We start from the raw sequence: 20,769 nt of genomic DNA, 5'->3' as shown, positions 1-20,769 counted from the left end.
TGCGGCCGAAATATTTGTCTGGCCAGTTGCAATACTGCCTTTGGAACTTTTTCCTTGTAATATTCGGCATTTATTTTTTCCAACGGTCGATAATTTCGAAGATACCATCGGCGGTTACGGCGACCCAAACTATTACCATTGGCGGCGCTTGAGTTCTGGTGGGCAAGCTGATCTTTTCGCAAAGTATCCCAGATTATTTTGTTTGTCCACAAACTGCTCACCTTGGAGTGACTTATAATCGAAGAACACCAAATTCGATAATTGGCCTTGGCTATTTCTATTCTAACTTTTGTGTGCATTGGTGTTCTGAGCTCCGGATCATCCAATGTAATCCAATTTGCAATGGCTTCCCTTCCGAGAAAACCAAATTCGGTAACTGGCCTTGGGACTTTCTAGTCCAACCTTTTTCTTCATCGTTGAACTCTTGCACTTTTTAAAACTTCAGTGGTTTAGTCCAAGCTCATTTTTCAATATGTGTTGGATACCTTTTTGTGATATGTTCAGCGCACGAGCAATTTTTCTATCACTGTGGCATGGATTTCGATCAAATCTGGCCTTCACTTTTCGGATCATTTCTTGTATCCTTGTAGCCTACTTTTTTTTTCGTTCACTTCACGTTCTTTAGACTTCCAGTGGATCCTGGAACTACAAATTTTCTTCAATCCGGTTGAAAATTAGTAGGTGATGATTGTGTGGCTTCTAGCATTCACGAATGTAGAGTCGAGCCAAATTTTCTCAACTCCAGCATTTTTCGTAAGGCTCGACTTCGTCTCCGACTTCACAGCCGAATCCGGATAATACAACTAAATCTCATTTTAATAAAAATTATTCATACTTCTAATATGGGGGTACCAAAAATTATCTTACACACAACAACAATTTTTTGATCTGATTTAATCACGAAATTAATTGATCCAAATAATTTTTTAATTGAAATGTTTTCATTCACAGAAATGATAATATCAATTAAATAATTAATTGAAAGTCAATTAAAAATTAATTGATACTATTAACTTTTGTAATTGATTTTTGTTTCAATTAAAAAATTTGTTGAATCAATTAAATTTTTAATGGAATATTTTTTAAAACTCAATAACAACTTTAATTGGAAAAATTTTCGTGAAAATTTTTTCTGTGTACTAATTTGCAATAGAGCTCTATATTTCATATTTGATGCCAATTGAACTCTATACATTTAACAATTAAAATAAATTATGTCCTATATTTAATAAATTAAATTTGGACATAATTTATATAGAGACTTCATTATACTAGTAGTAGATATCAACAATCTCCAAAATGATCGATGTTTAAATCTGCAAGCCTTTTTGCAGACTTCTCCCAAAATTTTCCAAATAAAAAATTGTACAAAAATATTTTCGAATCAATTGGTTTATTCAAAGGTTCTTACGCAACTAACAAGAAAGAATGCAGTAATACTTCATGCAAAGCGGCAAGGGCAAAAAGACAAAAAAAAGTAGAAAAACATTTTGAAACAGTTATGAGTGAAGTTGGTATACAAAAGTCAACGAATATTTGCATATTAGATGTGTTATTGTAATTCTATAGCCAGTAATGACAGTTGTGCTAACGATAGGAAATGATGAGAGCAATAGGAAGTACTGTATGCAATATTTTTTGGTTTGATTGCCAACAGCGACTATGACTGCACCGTACATCCTCCCCCCGTTGGAAGATTCAGTCTTTCAACTCTCTCTTTCAATAGGTAAAACTGCCAATTTTGTTACAGCTCGTTTACATTCACCAGTGCTGGTTTTTATTACTGCGACTCTTGCTGTACCATCTTTTCCATGAATTAGTTCTGAAACTCGGCCAAGTTGCCACTTTAGTGGTGGTAAGTTTTCATCTTTTATTAGAACCATATCTCCTTGAGTTAAATTAGTAGTAGTTGCTCGCCATTTAGATCTCTCTTGTAACAGAGAAAGATACGAAGAGTGCCACTTCTTCCAAAAGGTTTGTTGCATGAATGAAACTTTTTGCCACCTGTTCAATATGTTTATATTTAAATCGGTTAAATCAGGTTCAGCGAAAGCTACAAGTGGTCCGCCGACTAAAAAATGCGCTGGTGTCAAAACTTCGAGGTCATTAGGATTCTCTGACAATGGACATAAAGGTCTGGAATTAAGAATTGCTGATATCTGGTATACTAAAGTCCTCATCTCATCAAATGTTAATATCGATATTCCAGCAACTCGATAGAAATGGTACTTTACAGTTTTGACCGCCGCTTCCCAGAGGCCCCCAAAGTGCGGCGATCTCGGCGGGATAAATTTCCATTCAATTCCATCGTCTATGCATTGTCGGTTTATCATATCAATATTTGACTGGTCAAAAAATAATCCTTTTAGTTCTGCGAGCTCATTTTTTGCCCCCACAAAGTTGGTCGCATTGTCGGACCAAATACTTCTAGGCTTTCCCCGTAAAGAAATAAACCTTTTCAGGGCCATTAAAAACGCAGGAGTTGACAAATCTTGGACAAGCTCCATATGACAAGCTTTTGTTGAAAAACAGATAAAAATACATATGTAGGTCTTTACTGGGGGCCTATTTCGAACATCGGTTTTATAAAATAATGGACCGCAAAAATCGATTCCCGTTGTGTGAAATGGCTTACTGGCTCGTACTCGATCTTGCGGCAAATTACCCATAATATGTTCGGAAAGTTTGGGTTTTAGACGAAAGCATCTGACACATTTGGAGATTACAGAACTTACTATTTTTCGTCCGCCTAGTGGCCAATATTGTTGTCTTATAGCTGCGAGGAGACACTGTGGTCCAGCATGCAAACACTTCTCATGAAAATATAAAATCATTGATTTAGTTATTGGGTGATTTTTAGGTAAAATTATCGGATGCCTGGCATCAAAATCAAGAAAAGAATTTTCCAGTCGACCACCGACACGAATCAAGCCGAACGAGTCCAATATTGGCGCAAGTGAAAATAGTTTACTTGATGGTAGTACATTCGAATTTGATAAAAGCGATTTGTATTCATTAGCAAAATAAATACGTTGAATATTTCTTATTAGAAGATGGGTGCCCATTTTTATGTCGTCTATTGTTGAATTATCATAGTTTGTTTTATTTTTGGATGACCCTTTGTTGATGAAACGATACACATAACTGAATATTCTTTGCATCTTTGAAAATGAATTGTAAAATTTACAATTTAGTGACAAATCAACAATTGATGATGTGGCCAATACGATGCGGCGACGCTCTGGCAATTCCGAAATAAAATTTAATTGATGGGGCCAATTAGATGGGCTTTTACGTAAAAAATCTGGTCCATATTTCCATAAATTTGATTTTAAAAGTTCTTCGGGACTGGCTCCCCTTGACAAAATGTCCGATGGATTTAGGGCAGTTGGTACATAGTGCCATCTCATTGATTCTGTTATGCTTTGTATTCGACTTACCCGATTCGAAACAAATACGTTAAAGTTTGATGGGTGTTCGCGTAGCCAAGACAACGTAACCATTGAATCCGACCAGCAATGATATTCGATGTTAGTTGGTAGTGTTTTTGAAATGCTCTCCAATAAATCTGCTAACAGCGCAGCTGCCGACAACTCCAACTTTGGCACGGTGAGCACTTTAAGTGGCGCAACTCGGGATTTAGAACACAACAAGTGGGTGGTAATTTCTCCTTCGCACTCTGCTCTCACGTAAACACAAGCCCCGTATGCTGAGAGACTGGCATCACAAAAAGCATGGATTTGCACAGATGAATTCAGTGCTGAAACGAATCGAGGGAACATAAATTTATGAAGAAGGGAAAATTGAGATAAAAAATGTAACCATGATGAATGAAGCTCTTGTGGCAAGCTCTCATCCCAATTTAAATCATGTTTCCATAATGTTTGCATGATGATTTTGGCTTTCGTGATTACAGGTCCAATAAGACCCAAGGGGTCATAAATTCTGGCAATCGATGATAAAATTGTTCGTTTTGTCACCGTTTTAGCTTCTGTCATCGGAGTGAATGAAAAGATAAAATTGTCACTTTTTGGATCCCACATCAGACCTAACGTTTTAGTTATGTCAGTACCATCATGAAATTTTAGGAACTGCTCGCAATCGGATGACGGGATTTCTTTCAATACTGTACTGGGTCGTTTGAACACCACTTCCGAATTTTAAAATTTCCCTTTGCTAGTAATTCCATCACTTGCTTTCGAATTTCATTCACTTCTTTTATTGAGCTGCCACCAGAAATTAGGTCGTCAACATAGGTTAGGTTAGGTTAGGTTAGGTGGCAGCCCGATGTATCAGGCTCACTTAGACTATTCAGTCCATTGTGATACCACATTGGTGAACTTCTCTCTTATCACTGAGTGCTGCCCGATTCCATGTTAAGCTCAATGACGAGGGACCTCCTTTTTATAGCCGAGTCCGAACGGCGTTCCACATTGCAGTGAAACCATTTAGAGAAGCTTTGAAACCTTCAGAAATGTCACCAGCATTACTGAGGTGGGATAATCCACCGCTGAAAAACATTTTGGTGTTCGGTCGTAGCAGGAATCGAACCCACGACCTTGTGTATGCAAGGCGGGCATGCTAACCATTGCACCACGATGGCTCCCATAAAAATCTCTTCTTATTATTTGAGATCCTAATGGATGTGATTTTTCTTCATCAAACGAAAGTTGATGCATGGCCAAAAATGCCGCAGGCTTTGTCCCATAAGTGACCGTGTCTAATTTATAAATCTTAATATCGTCGGCCGGATCACTTCTCCACAAAATACATTGTAAATAATTATCCGGATCGCTCATTCGTACGCATCGGTACATTTTTGAAATGTCCCCACTCAGAGCTATTTTGAATAACCGAAAACGCAGCAATGTGTGGAATAATTTTTGTTGAATGGTGGGACCTACAAAGAGCACGTCATTTAATGATACTCCTGTTGTTGTCTTTGCAGACCCATCAAACACAACTCGCAGCTTTGTTGTTGTACTGTGCTCTTTTAAAACACAGTGGTGAGGCAGAAAATAAACCAGAGAATTTTTAGGTAGTGTTGGAACTTGGGACATATGTTTTAAAGCAGAATACTCATTCATGAATTGAACATATTGTTTTTTCAATTCTGGTTGCCTGTTTAATTTCTTCTCCAGTCCTCTAAAACGCTGCAAAGCATGTTCATATGATTTTCCAAGATCACAAAGATTTTCTCTTTTTGGCAATCGTACAGAATATTCTCCCGTATGTAAGCGAACAGTAGTTTGCTGAAAATAGTCTTCACAAAAGGCATCTTCTTGATTTATAAGGGGAATATCTTCGAAATTATTTTCTACATTCCAGAAACTTTTTAGTACTTTTTCCAAACATTCATTATTGTCGCATTTAGAAACAACAGCTAGGGATGAATATTTAGACGAATTTGTAACTCCGCCTGAAACAACCCATCCAAAATGTGTTTTTTGCAGCACCGGCAAACTGTTGCCCAATCGAATTTGTCCAACACACATTAATTCAAAAAATAGGCCTGCTCCAATAAGTATATCCATACGGCCTCGTTGCCAAAAGTTAGGATCGGCAAGCTTTACGTTTTGGGGAATTTTCCAACTACTTACGTTTAAATTTAAATTGGGTTGGTAATCAGTTATGGTAGGTACGACAACTGCTGTGAAAGAAGTTGAATAATCCCCGTGGCAAGACTTGATGGATAGATTTACCGATTTGTCTGCCACGAAACATCCGTCCCCAATACCAGAGATGGTGACTGTAGATTTATTTACCTTTAGCTGTAGCATATTTGCAGCTCGATATGTAATAAAATTCAGCTGTGATGCAGAATCTAAAATTGCGCGAAAAGGCATCATAGTTCCATATCGATTCTTTACCATAATGATTGCTGTGGCCAATAATATACTCGTACTTGATAGCGTGTCTGAGGGAGCGGAGCATGAAGACGATGATGACACAAGCGCAGATTGCGCTGATGGCGATGTAATTTCATCTGCTGAAGAAAAGACTGTATATGACATAGGAGAATTAGTAGCATTTTCAATATGCAAGAGAGAGTGATGTTTTGATGAACAATGTTGGCATGGTCGTGATTTACATTTCTTCGTCATGTGGCCTTTTTTTAAACAATTTAAACAGAGATGCAGCCTTTTGGCCTCCTTGAATCGTGCCAGCGGCTGAAGTTTTTCGAAGCTTGGACAATTAGTGATAAAATGACCTTGAATGTCACACAATGCGCAATTTGTTGGGGATGTTGAAGTGACAAGCGCATTACGACCAGAAGAATTAAATTTTTTGCTCACCTGTTGTTTGGAATTTTGTATACACATGGAGCTCTCTAAATTTTCTAGCATTCTACACCTCCGTTCCAAAAATGAAGCCATTGAACACCATTTTGGTAAAGTGTTTACCGGTAAGTCTTCTTCCCATTTTGCTTGAGAATTAGCATCCAACTTCGAAGTAACCAGATATATCAAAAAGCCGTCGGCAAGCTCCTCCGGTTTACATAACGTTTGTAAAGCTCTCATATGAGAATTCAGCTTATCGCTCAACTGACGAAGACCTGCGGCTGATCCCTTATCAACCACCTTTAGACCAAAAATCTCCCTAATATGCATCTGGAAATTTAATAATTTATTATCAAATCTGGTTTTAAGAAGTTCAAGAGCCTTGTCGTAGTTCTCTTCTGTAAGGTCCAGAGATGAAATTGTGTCTAAAGCGGGACCGCACACACTTACGCGAAGATGCTGAAATTTTTCGATTTTACTCAAATCGCCATCATTATCAATTACCGTCTTAAACATGGCAAAAAATCCTGGCCAATCTGTATAAGACCCATTAAATTGTGGAATTTTGAGTTCTGGCAAACGAAGTTTGCGTTGAGAGAAACTTTCCTCCATCGAAAATTGACGAACTGTTGACGAAAGTTGAGGATTCCTTTTATTAGCCATGCACCTTGATAAATTTGCCTTAACCTCGAAAAATTGTGTAAGAAATATAAAGCCAATATCATCATCACTACTTTCAGATGCAATAAGAGCTGCTTGTGCACTCTCGAAAGTGGCATGCAGGCCCTCTACATAATCTAGGCGTACAGAAATGTCCGTGGCATCCATTACTGCCAAACGTTCATTGGTTAGCGAGAGTTTTAACATAGTTAATTGCTTTTGAAGAGCCTCCACTTTTCTCTTGAATTTGGATACCTCAGATTCCCTTTCAGTTTGTGATGAGTTGTCGCCTTCAGGCATTTTAGCTGATTTTAGAACAATTCTTGTGGCCACGAAATATGATCAAAATGTAATTTTTGCACAAACGAAATTGTTATAGTTTTTGGGAAAAAATGACGTTTTAATATCCGAATTGATATTAAATAGAAGACTGTGATGCTTTGTGATCACGTCGGGGTCACCAATGTTTAAATCTGCAAGCCTTTTTGCAGACTTCTCCCAAAATTTTCCAAATAAAAAATTGTACAAAAATATTTTCGAATCAATTGGTTTATTCAAAGGTTCTTACGCAACTAACAAGAAAGAATGCAGTAATACTTCATGCAAAGCGGCAAGGGCAAAAAGACAAAAAAAGTAGAAAAACATTTTGAAACAGTTATGAGTGAAGTTGGTATACAAAAGTCAACGAATATTTGCATATTAGATGTGTTATTGTAATTCTATAGCCAGTAATGAGAGTTGTGCTAACGATAGGAAATGATGAGAGCAATAGGAAGTACTGTATGCAATATTTTTTGGTTTGATTGCCAACAGCGACTATGACTGCACCGTACAATCGAATTAACTTGAGGATGAGGTCAGATGAAAATGCGATTAATCCCAGAACTCAAGCGTCGCCGTAGAAAATGATTTTGGCCGTCATAACGGCCGATAGTCGCTCCCCACTCATGAACCGTAGAGGTCAAAATAACTGCCGAACGTTGTCGAAAAATGTCCTAAGGACAGCTATGAAGCCCTAGGCAGACAAGCATGTCGGCCGCAGATTATGAATACTCAGCAACATCAACCAAGAACGGCTTAAAAAGGAGGTCCCTTACATAATTTCAACAGCACAATGGCTACCAAAATCACCGGATCTCAATCCGTTGGACTTTTTTTTTACCTTAGTAGTCAATTTGAACAAATCTAAAATGATTCTAAAATGTTATGTTGTTTCCGACATTTTTGCCTATGGTTAATAAAATAATAAGACTTTCGATATTGCCGAAGAATAAACAGAGTTTAGTTTAGTTAAATTCCTCTAAAAATTGGAAAATCTTCTTCTAGGTATTCTTCCCTCTCTGTCACTCTCTCTCTCTCTCTCTGAGATCAATATATCTGAACATATTTATGTTTATACGAAATTTCTAAATGAATATATGTTTATAAACAAAGTCCTCCATTTTCCGATATTCCGAAACGCAAATCGTTAGTTTGACGATCTTTTTTAATACTATTTCAAAATATTTTATTCAAACCTTTTAGCCCCAAACATCATTTTGTACACCTGAACATATGAAAAACGTACTTTTGTTCACTCACTAAATCTTACCTCAATCATTTTTAATTAAATTTCACTTGAGAAGCCTAATAAGTTATACACGCGTGTAAGATATGATTCTAATAACATTAACAGAACATTAGCAAATACTTACTAGTTGAACAAAAGTCAAAGGTCAATAATATATGCAGTAAACAAATAATGTATGCCAAGTAGCCAAAACTTAGTCATAACAGTGGTTTTTTATATAACCTACAACCAATAAATGGTCATATGAAAATATGAACTGCAAGAACATCAGACTATCAGAAACATAGTTATATATCAATCAACCCATTATCAATGTTACAGTCTACACTAAAAAAAAGAAAATATTGTTCTGAGGCACAAGATTTAAAAAAAAACGCATTTATCTTATATACAATTTTTTTTACAAAATTATTAAAAAAAACGTTTTCCTTGTCTTAAAACCGATAAACTTTTCAATGAAGCCGTTTCGTCCTAACAATTAAATGATTCGTCTTAAAACTGGGTATTTTTATATGAAAGAAAATTTAGTCTGACTAAGGTCAACATGACTTTAATAATTCTGAAAAATTATTTATTAATGAAAGCGTCTTTAAATTTGTTGTCTTTTTGTACTTAATAACAAAGCAAAAAAGCTTTAAAAATAGTACATATTTTCAACTTTTTTAAAGTCGATTTTTACTTGAAACATAGCATAATTTCTATTTGAAGTCGAATCTAAATTTGGAAATTTAAGTTGTCGTTAACGCGTTTCTAAAGGACTGAAGAAACAAGTTAAAAATAACAAATATATACGACCGTAAGTTCGGACAGGCCGAATCTTATGTACCCTCCACCGTGGATTGCGTAGAAACTTCTACGAAAGAATGTCATCCACAATCGAATTACTTGCGTTGTGGTATCTTAAAACTTCTTAACATCGTTTTCTAAATTGTGAGTTAATCCATACGTGGTATATATTAGACAAAAAAGTTATGTATAGGTAAGTCTACAAATAATTACGAATCGATATGGACTTTTTGCACGATACGTAGAGAGCCAGAATTGAAATATGGGGGTCGTTTATGTGGGGGATATATAACATACAATTATGAACTTGATATGGACCAATTTTTGTGTGATTGGGGATCAATTTATCTGACAGCTATATATAACTATAGACCGATATGGATCTAGTTAGGCATGGTTGTTAACGGCACAATGTACCAAATTTCAACTGACTCGGATGAAATTTGCTCCTCCAAGAGGCTCCAAAACCAAAGTTCGTAAACCAGAACATGGGGCACAGTGGCCACTTGAGACAAAAATAATTTTTGTTACCAAAATTTTGAGATAATTTTACCAAAAAAACTACTAAACATTTTTCTCAAAATTGTATTTCTATAGAAAATTTTATTTCTATAGAAAATTTTCTCAAAAATTTTCTCAAAATTGTATTTCTATATAAAATTTTCTTAAAATTGTGTTTCTATATAAAATTTTCCCAAAATTGTATTTGTACAGAAAAAAATTTTAGTACCGTAAATTTTTTCTTAAATTTTATTTCTGTAGAAAAAATTAATTTTATGTCTGTAGAAAATTTTGTCAAAATTTTACTTCTGTAGAAAATGTTGTCAAAATTGTATTTTTATAGAAAATTTTGAGATAATTTTACAAAAAAAAAAACTACTAAACATTTTTCTCAAAACTGTATTTCTATAGAAAATTTTATTTCTATAGAAAATTTTCTCAAAATTGTATTTCTATATAAAATTTTCTTAAAATTGTGTTTCTATATAAAATTTTCCCAAAATTGTATTTGTACAGAAAAAAATTTTAGTTCCGTAAATTTTTTCTTAAATTTTATTTCTGTAGAAAAAATTAATTTTATGTCTGTAAAAAATTTTGTCAAAATTTTACTTCTGTAGAAAATGTTGTCAAAATTGTATTTTTATAGAAAATTGTCAAAATTTTATTTCTATAAAAAATTTTGTCAACACTTTATTTCTATAGAAAATTTTGTCAACATTTTATTGCTATAGAAAATGTTGTCAACATTTTATTTCTATAGAAAAATTTCTCAAAAAACATTTTTTTTTATAGAAAATTTTCTCAAAATCTAAAAAATCTCTCATTTTTGGTAGAATTCTACCAATCGTAGCAACCGTGACAATGAGACATGCTTTTATGCCCCCAAGAGATGTTGAAGATTCTATATTTCAAGCAGGAAGAAATTGAGATGTTATGTTTAATTTAATTATTTCTACATTGGAAGCCTTGAACTTTAGCTCTATTTTACACAAAGCAATCCAGCAAAAAAAAGCGTCGCCATAAAAGTAATGAACATGTTCTTTTAGGATACGGAAGTGGTGCAAAATTGACGCAGAAGCGATGAATTTAACATGGGCTTGTCATAGGACGGAAGTCTTCCATTTCAACAGCCGTTGCACTGAATTTGCATTACTTCTTTAGGTGTGATCCGAATTCAATGTTTTGGATGTAAATAAAAAAATTCTGTGATATTTTGTCAAATAAATAATTTTTATAATTTTTAATGGATTCTAACATTTGTCGAAAACGTTTGACCTCAAATATTTTCAAAAAGTCACAATTTTTTCAGATTGGATTTAGCATATTTGTCGACAAAATTTAAATGATTTTTACCATTTTATGAATTTTTAACATACTCTGTTTTTAACCTATTTGAAACAAAAAAAGTTAAATTTATCCATTAAAAGTATGAAAAAACCAAGTTATAAAAATTGAAGTAAAATAACTTCCTGGGTATTTAAAATAAAGAACATCATTGGGAGTGCATCTTCTGGAAGTGCTTTTAAAGTTGTGCCTTTGCAAGAACTTCCAAATTTTTTTGCTGGACATTTTTTACAATTTTCCAAAATTAATGAAATTGTCCAGTTTTTATTTTGTACAAATATCAACGCTACAAATTTAGAAAAAACCCCATTTCTTCTTTTCCTCTCTCACACACACACAGGCACCCACACATTTATTTCATCTTAACACTCTCAAGAGTACTATTACTCACATTTATCCACCTCTCACAGTAAATTCCCCTCATTGGCACTCTAGTTTCATGTCGCCTATGTAAACAACCATATTTCATTGGATACACTCTAAATCAACGAAACCACTGTTTATCCAAATCCATACTGTAGAGAAGCCTATATTTACACATCCTTCAGATAAGAGATTACCACTTCTATTAAATAATATGGCAAATTAATTTAATCATTCTTCATGTTGTTAAACTTTGGTTTATTTCATTAATGATTGCGTATATGGTTGATTACGCTGTAATGCCTTTACACAGTTACGAAAGATACAAGAGCTTCATTTAAAATAAGGATGGGGAAAACTCGCAAAATACCGCACACAAAATAACATGGAGTAAAAGTGAAAATCACAATTGCCTCGTATGTATAGCTACAGTAGACTACCATAATATTTTAATAATTGATACAACAAAGAGATAAGATGAAACGAAAAACTAATTCCAAAAATGAATCAACTGGTAGCCTTAAATTTGGATTAAGTGACATACTCAAAAAAATGCGTACCTTCACTTAAGGAGTAAAATAAGAAGTTTGTCATTACGTTTGTAACATCCCAGCAAAAAAGCGTCGCTAAAAAGTAGTGAAAATGTTCTTTTAGGATCCGGAAGTGGTGCAAAATTGTCGCAGAAGCGATGAATTTAACATGGGCTTGTCATAGGACGGATGTCCACCATTTTATCAGCTCTTGCACTGAATTTGAATCACTTCTTAAGGTGTGATCCGTATTCAATGTTTTGGATGTGAAATTAAAAATGTTGTGATATTTTGCAAAAAAAAATAAATTTGACAAACATTCTTTTCCTCTGTTGGTTAAGCTAAACTTGTAGTTTATTCAATGCATGGTTTTAAGCTGAAATCAAAAACAACAAAATGATAAACCAACAATAACAAAACAAAACGAATGAAGTAAGAAGAAGCACGCTCAAAATAAACCCAGCCAACTGCACACAAATCGATGATTTGACAGTGGCAAAGGAAAAGAGATATGTTTGTACGAATTTATTTCGGAAAAGGCCATAAACCTTTTTTCGGAAGGTTCAAGTGTGGTTCACTTTGGGTTTAGTGAACTGCCTAAATTTATGCTGATAATTGGTTGTTAGTTTTGCTGCAAGTTGAGGATGAGGAATGTGGCAATTCCGAAACGTGCGTCCATCCAACCATCTTGCAGTCTATAGGGCTTTGCCCAAATAAATTTGCCAAACATTCTTTCCCTCTGTTGGTTAAGCTACACTTGTAGTTTAGTCAATGCATGGTTTTAAGCTGAAATCAAAAACAATATAATAAAAAAAAATATTTTTAAAATTGTTTTATGATTTTTAATGCACGCTTGTCTGAAACATTTGAACTCAAATATTTCCAAAAATTTTCAATTTTTTTACAATGGATTTAACATTAACAATTAGTACCGTCTTATTAATTTTTAGTCCGTTTTTACCTTATTTGAAACAAATTACCCTTTAAAAATATGAAAAATGAGAGTTACAAAAAATTAAATTAAAGAGCTTCCTGTGTAGTTAAAATGAAGAACATCTTTGGGAGGACATTTTTAGAAGTGCTTTTGTGGTCGTGCCTTTAGAAGAACTTCCAAATTTTTTTTGCTGGGACATTGATATTCGATAACAGGTTGCACTCAAGTTCGAAGAGGGACTATATCGGTTCAAAACCTTCATATAAATCAGTTGCCTGCAACTAAAGAACAAATACTATCCTCTGGTATGAAATTTTAAATAAACGAAATTGCTCTTTGTTAGAAAATATTTTTTTTAAGAACAAATAAACTTCAATTTATAACGATTGTAACTAATATTTTATTCTTTTGTAGGATCAAAAAAAAAAAAACTTCTTTTGTCTAATATTTCGGTCCTCAGAAAAGAAAACTCTCAGTGTAATATGACTTGCTTAGCATATTGACGCCGCTAATTTTATTAGATTTTAACCCTTTCACTACCGATGTCCACTTAGAAGGACATTCGAAAAAGACACCAAATTCTATTTTCCCACTTAGATTCGATTTATTTCTCGATGTTATTTTAAAGTAGAGGCTTTAATCTAAATAAGCTATAAATATTTCCCATATTGGTGACCACTAAAATATATTTTTATAAACTTCTTTAACAATAAACGAAAAATACGAAAATTTGGGACAATTTTTCTACTGTATGTCTCTAGTAAATGGACGTTTATACAAAAACTATAGCTGATACTTTATCGGGTTCTTTTTTGTATTTTTTCTCACACTTTGAAGGATATTATAGGCCAAATAGCGCTTCTTTTCGTAAGGCCATTTGGTCACAAATCAAGAATCAAGTTTCCAGAACAAGCTCATATAGCTCTTGAAGTAATTGAGGTAGGCTCTCAAAATAACAATTTTTGTTTTACATGCTGTTAGTACTAGTAAAAACAGAAGAAAAATTAAAGTTTTTAACACTAGGTTTATTTCGGTAGTAAAAGGGTTAATAAAATAAGAAATGGAATATTTCCGGCACTGCTTCCAAAGAAGCTGGTCTATATATCGCTCTACTTACATTAAGCAAACCGCACACTAGATATGCTAGTGTGTTCAAAACGAAGAGCTGTGGACTGTAAACGGAGTCTTTATCCAAAGGTAACGTACTGGATATATGAAAACGTAATAGGGCCAATTCTGACATATGGGTCGATTTGGTGCACATCAACGGAGAGGAAGTGAAACATAGAAATTCTAAACGGGTCCAACAGACAGTTGTCTTGGCATAACTGGGGCTATGAATACCACGTCAACCAGGCCCTTGCAGCCGATACTAGATTTAAGACCTTTAGAGGTCCTGATCAAAAGCGTAGCTGCCATGACTCCGATGAGATTGAAGATATTGGGAGAAAGAACAAAAAGATGAAACATGGCGAACTATCAAAAAAAAAAAAATAGGGGACACGATAGAATGGCGAATTCCGCAACAATCCATGATCATATACCTGAAGTGGCCATAGCTGCCCAGTGTCACATTCTGACTCCAGTAAGATGGTCCTGCGAGAATATTCTGGGGTCACAGAACATATACCAGAGGGAAATAAATGCTACACCTATACATCAAAGATGGGTGAGAGGACGGAATTGGGCGTGTGTGTGTGGGACCCATCCACTAAGATCCTATTCCGATTACTGGACCACAGCACCACCCTTCAGGCAGAAGTACAAGCCATAACTGAATGTATTAAATGCCTTCGACATAACACGAGGCCATAAAACGTGAACATTGTCACAGATTGACGGTAAGAAGTAAAGGCAACAGCAGACATCACAGTTCGATCGCGAATCTTATTGGAATGCCAAAGAATTATCAACGAAAACTCGGAATACGGTAGGATGTGCATTATATGGGTGCCGTGACATACCGGAATAAGAAGAAACGTAAAGGCATCTGACCTTGTGATAAGAGCTAGGACACATAGGGAAATAACCTTAGAGGACATAAAGCCAATATAGGCAACACGGGCCGAGTTGGATGGACAGAAAACGAAGTATTCCAATGCAGCGACCGGAAGGTTAATAAAATTAGTATGAGGTGTCCAGATTAGAAACAAACATGCAGCAGAGGTAGCTGCATGAAGGTCATGTTTTGAGGATGATGAGACGTTGCACACTACCTTTGTCACTGACCTGCCTTTACTAGGCAAAAAGTTAACAATATCGGTAAAGAGATGATTCAGGACCTGGTCCAAATTGAGGAATTTGTCAGGGGCATAGAAAACCAGGAATTAAATAAGGCTTCGATGGAAATAATAGGAAAATAAATGCGCCAGAATCTGCATCATATGGGTTCCGGAACATGCCGGATTAAGAGTAAATGTAAAGGCAACTGAACTTGTGATAAAAGCTAGAACACACTATGGGAAATCAACTTAGAGAACGTAAAGTCAATATAGGCAACACAGGCCGAGTTGGATGAATGGGCACGGAAGACACATACAGCGATGTATACCAATGCAGCGGTTGGAATGATGACGAAAATACTATGAGGTGTCCAGAAAATACTGGCAAACTAATCAAGGCGAGTAGGACGACAGTCAGCAGGATAGTGGGAATTATGACCGGGCACCTAGAATTGAGAGTACATCTGTGCCGAATAGAAGCAGCAGAGGTTGCTGCATGTAGAACGTGTTTTGAGAATGATGAGACCCTGCCACTAGTGTGTCTTTGTCACTGGCCTGCCTTTACTAGGCGAAGAGTTAACCAAATCGATGAAGAGGTGATTCGAGGCCTAGTTCAGCTTGGCAAAAAAAGGTTGGAAATAAGTTTGGAATTCGTTAGAGACACAGAGATCCTGGAAGGCAACAAAAGAAATAAAATATTAGAGCGCACATCAAGCCGAATATGTGTATATCAGCCGACATGAAACAGAGCGATTTATTTTGGGGCCTATATATAATGATCGGTCCATCATGGACCAATTTTTGCATGATTGTTAGAGGGCATAAACTAACATCGCGTACCAAATTTCAACAGGATAGTTTTCAAATATGAACCTTTTGCAAATTTGATCCGACCTACATCAATAACAAGTGCGTGTACCAAGTTTCTAGTCGATGGCTTGTTTCGTTCCGAAGTTATCGTGATTTCAGCAGACGGACGGACGGACATCTCAAGATAACTCAGAATTACACCACAACCCATATTATATTTATTTTATTTATTAGATGTGTTGCAAACGGAATGACAAACTTAGTATATCCCTAATCCCATGATGGAGAAAAAAGTAAATACGGCCGTAAGTTCGGCCAGGCCGAAGCTTATGTACCCTCCACCAGAAATTTCTACTGAAGACTGTCATCCACAATCGAATAACTTGGGTTGCGGTAACACTTGCCGATGGCAAGGTATCTTAAAACTTCCTAACCCCGTCTTCTAAATTGCAAGGTAGTCCATACGTGGTATATATTAAACTCAAAATTAAGTTATACAAAATTTTTTATAGAAATAAAATTTTGACATAAGTTTCTATAGAAATAAAATTTTGACAAAATAAAATTTTTACAACATTTTCTATAGAAGTAAAATTTGGACAAAATTTTCTATAGAAATAAAATTTGGACAAAATTTTCTATAGAAATAAAATTTTGACAAAATTTTCTATAGAAGTAAAATTTGGACAAAATTTTCTATAGAAATAAAATTTTGACAAAATTGTCTATAGAGCAAAAATTTTGACAAAATTGTCTATAGAGCAAAAATTTTGGCAAAAGTTTCTATAGAAATAAAATTTTGACAAAATAAAATTTTTACAACATTTTCTATAGAAGTAAAATTTGGACAAAATTTTCTATAGAAATAAAATTTGGACAAAATTTTCTATAGAAATAAAATTTTTAAAAAATTTTCTATAGAAATAAAATTTTGCCAAAATTTTCTATAGAAATAAAATTTGTACTACATTTTCTATAGAAGTAAAATTTTGACAAAATTTTCTATAGAGATAAAATTTTGACAAAATTTTCTACAGAAATAAAATTTTTACAAAATTTTCTATATAAGTAAAATTTGGACAAAATTTTCTATAGAAATAAAATTTTGACAAAATTTTCTATAGAAATAAAATTTTGACAAAACTTTCTATAGAAATAAAATTTTGACAAAATTTTCTATAGAAATAAAATTATGACAAAATTTTCTATAGAAATAAAATTTTGACAAAATTTTCTATAGAAATAAAATTTTGAAAAAATTTTCTATAGAAGTAAAATTTGGACAAAATTTTCTATAGAAATAAAATTTTGACAAAATTTTCTATAGAAATAAAATTTTTACAACATTTTCTATAGAAGTAAAATTTTGAAAATAATTTCTATAGCAATAAAATTTTGACAAAATTTTCTATAGAAATAAAATTTTTACAACATTTTCTATATAAGTAAAATTTGGACAAAATTTTCTATAGAAATAAAATTTTGACAAAATTTTCTATAGAAAAAAATTTTGACAAAACTTTCTATAGAAATAAAATTTTGACAAAATTTTCTATAGAAATAAAATTATGACAAAATTTTCTATAGAACAAAAATTTTGACAAAATTTTTAATAGAAATAAAATTTTGACAAAATTTTCTTAGAACAAAAATTTTGTCAAAATTTTCTTAGAACAAAAATTTTGTCAAAATTTTCTATAGAAATAAAATTTTGTCAAAATTTTCTATAGAAATAAAATTTTGACAAAATTTTCTATAGAAATAAAATTTTTACAACATTTTCTATATAAGTAAAATTTGGACAAAATTTTCTATAGAAATAAAATTTTGACAAAATTTTCTATAGAAAAAAATTTTGACAAAACTTTCTATAGAAATAAAATTTTGACAAAATTTTCTATAGAAATAAAATTATGACAAAATTTTCTATAGAACAAAAATTTTGACAAAATTTTTAATAGAACAAAAATTTTGACAAAATTTTCTTAGAACAAAAATTTTGTCAAAATTTTCTTAGAACAAAAATTTTGTCAAAATTTTCTATAGAAATAAAATTTTGACAAAATTTTCTATAGAAATAAAATTTTGGTAGATTATTTTTGGCTCGAGAGGCAACCATGATTATGAACCGATATGGACCAATTTTTGTGTGATTGGGGATCGGCTATATATAACTACAGACCGATATGGACCAATGTTGGCATACTTATTAGCGGCCATATACTAACACAACGTTCCAAATTTCAACTGGATCGAATGTATTTTGCTTCTCCATGAGGCTCCGGAGATCAAATCTGGGGAACGGTTTATATGGGTTCTATATATCCAGCAAAAAAAGCGTCTCCAAAAAAGTAATGAAAATATTACTTTTGGATCCGGAAGTGGTGCAAAATTGACGCAGAAGCGATGAATTTAACATGGGCTTGTCATAGGACGGATGTCCTCCATTTCAACAGCCGTTGCTCTGAATTTGCATCACTTCTTTAGGTGTGAACCGAATTCAATGTTTTGGATGTAAATTAAAAAATTCTATGATATTTTGTCAAATAAATAATTTTTATAATTTTTAATGGATTCTAACGCTTGTCGGAAACGTTTGACCCAAAAAAATTTCAAAAATTCACAATTTTTTCAGATTGGATTTAGCATTTTTTTCGACAAGATTTAAATGATTTGTACCATTTTATTAATTCTTAATCTGTTTTTAACCTATTTGAAACAACAAAAGTTAAAATTACCCATTAAAAGTATGAAAAACCCAAGTTATAACAAATTTAATTTAAAGGACTTCCTGGGTAGTTAAACTGAAGAACATCATTGGGAGTGCATCTTATGGAGGTGCTTTTAAAGTTGTGCCTTTGGAAGAACTTCCAAATTTGTTTGCTGGGTAATTATGGACCGATGTGGACCAATTTTTGCACAGTTTTTAGAGACCATATACATACAACATGTGCCAAATTTCAGCCGGATCGGATGAAATTTGCTTCTCTTAGAGACTCCGCAAGCCAAATCTGGCGATCGGTTTATATGGGGGCTATACATAATTATGGACGGATGTGAACCAATTTTTGCATATTTGTTAAAGACCATATACTAGCACTATGTACCAAACTTCAGCCGGATCGGATAAAATTTGCTTCTCTTAGAGGCTCCGCAGGCCAAATCTGGCGATCGGTTTATATGGAGGCTATATATAATTATGGACCGAATTTTGCATGGTTGTGAGAGACCATATACAAACACCATGTACCAAATTTCAACCGAATCGGATGAATTTTGCTCCTCCAAGAGGCTCCGCAAGCCAAATCTGAGCGTCGGTTTATATGGGGGGCTATACGTAACATAAAAGTGGTCTGATATGGCCCATTTTCAATACCATCCGATCTACATCAATAACAACTACTTGTGCCAAGTTTCAAGTCGATAGCTTATTTTTAGCGTGATTTCAACAGACGGACGGACGGACGGACATACTTAGATCGACTCAGAATTTCACCACGACCCAGAATATATATACTTTATGGGGTCTTAGAGCAATATTTCGATGTGTTACAAACGGAATGACAAAGTTAAATCCTATGGTGGAGGGTATAAAAATGAAAGTTATTGTATGCGATCCATGGTGTTGGGTATTGTTAGCTCGGAACCAATACCAAAATCCTTAGAGAAAGGTCAAAATCGTTGGACCCAAATAAACTGTTCCTTCTGCCATAACATTTACACCGGCTACCGTAGATGTACTATGAACAAAAGCTAACATGAATCTCATGTACCAGTGCAAATTACACAGGTAACCTTTCTTTCGTTGGCTTTATGCCGCCCATACACAGTGTCTGACATCCATTTGCCCTGTTCATCCCTCTACGCTTGTTTCTTGTACTTTAGCATAATGTTTGATTAACTTTGAAGAGATGGAAATTCCTTCCAAGTAAACAAAAGCCAAAAAAGAATATAAACTTTTCCATGTATTTTTTTTCCTACCGTACATTTGTCGGTGCGGCTTGGCATGTGGGTTGGTTGTTTGGTCCATGGTTGGTTGTTTCGCATGGCGCCACACATAATGCGGATTACCCTTCGTGATGTTGTTCTGCTCTGGATTCATTCGCATTGTTTGAGTTTTCTAAAGTGAAAAGTTTGTTCTTCATTTGAGGATTTTCTAAGTTAATGCTAATTGACTTCCTTGGGGATATTCTTAGAGTAAAGCCCAGATACGATAATACTTCCAAATAAGTGTGTAAAGAGTATTCAGCACTGACAAATCTAACTCAACACCAAAAACAAATGTCGGCTTAATAAGAGATAACCAGGTATTTTTGGGGTGATTTATTTTGATTTTTACTTTTTTTTTTTTGTTTGCCAATGGTTTGAGTTTTTATTTTTATTTCTGTTCAATCTCTCTAAGGTAAATCGAAAAATTGATAACGAAGTCGAAATTTGTGTATACACTAATTAAGATCGAACTTGTGAATTATAGTACTAATTAATAAATTAAAACAGAAAATAATAAAGAGGAACAGGAAACAAATAAAAATGGCATTAAAGAAACACACTGAATAAAGGAGCTAATTGGTCATTTGGTAAATAAATCTGTAATGAAATAACATATTTATAAAAACAAAAATTCCACTGAAGTGTACTTAAATATTCTTCACAGCGTTAACATGTAGCCGATCAAGGTATATTCAATAAATTTGCTAGTTAATTTTCTTTACGTAAATATAGTTTCTATAGGCAAAAAATATAAATGTTGGCAAACGGGTGCAACAAA

At 33.9% G+C, this 20,769-nt stretch overlaps 1 protein-coding gene across 1 annotated transcript; it reads right to left on the bottom strand.

Annotated features, from left to right (window-relative positions):
* Nucleotides 1-1,706: 1,706 nt before the first annotated feature.
* LOC142222573 (uncharacterized) lies at nt 1,707-7,241 on the bottom strand. The gene is made up of 3 exons (XM_075292789.1): nt 4,587-7,241; nt 2,636-4,091; nt 1,707-2,515 (listed from the first exon to the last, which is right to left on the bottom strand). The coding sequence occupies exons 1-3, from the start codon at nt 7,239-7,241 to the stop codon at nt 1,707-1,709; spliced, it is 4,920 nt and encodes a 1,639-aa protein (XP_075148904.1).
* Nucleotides 7,242-20,769: the final 13,528 nt, after the last annotated feature.

This window comes from Haematobia irritans, chromosome 1 (genome assembly GCF_050003625.1).
Source record: "Haematobia irritans isolate KBUSLIRL chromosome 1, ASM5000362v1, whole genome shotgun sequence".
NCBI classification, from domain to species: Eukaryota; Metazoa; Arthropoda; class Insecta; order Diptera; family Muscidae; genus Haematobia; species Haematobia irritans.
Note: the sequence above shows the minus strand (reverse complement) of the source record. Positions and strands in the feature narration are given on the sequence as shown.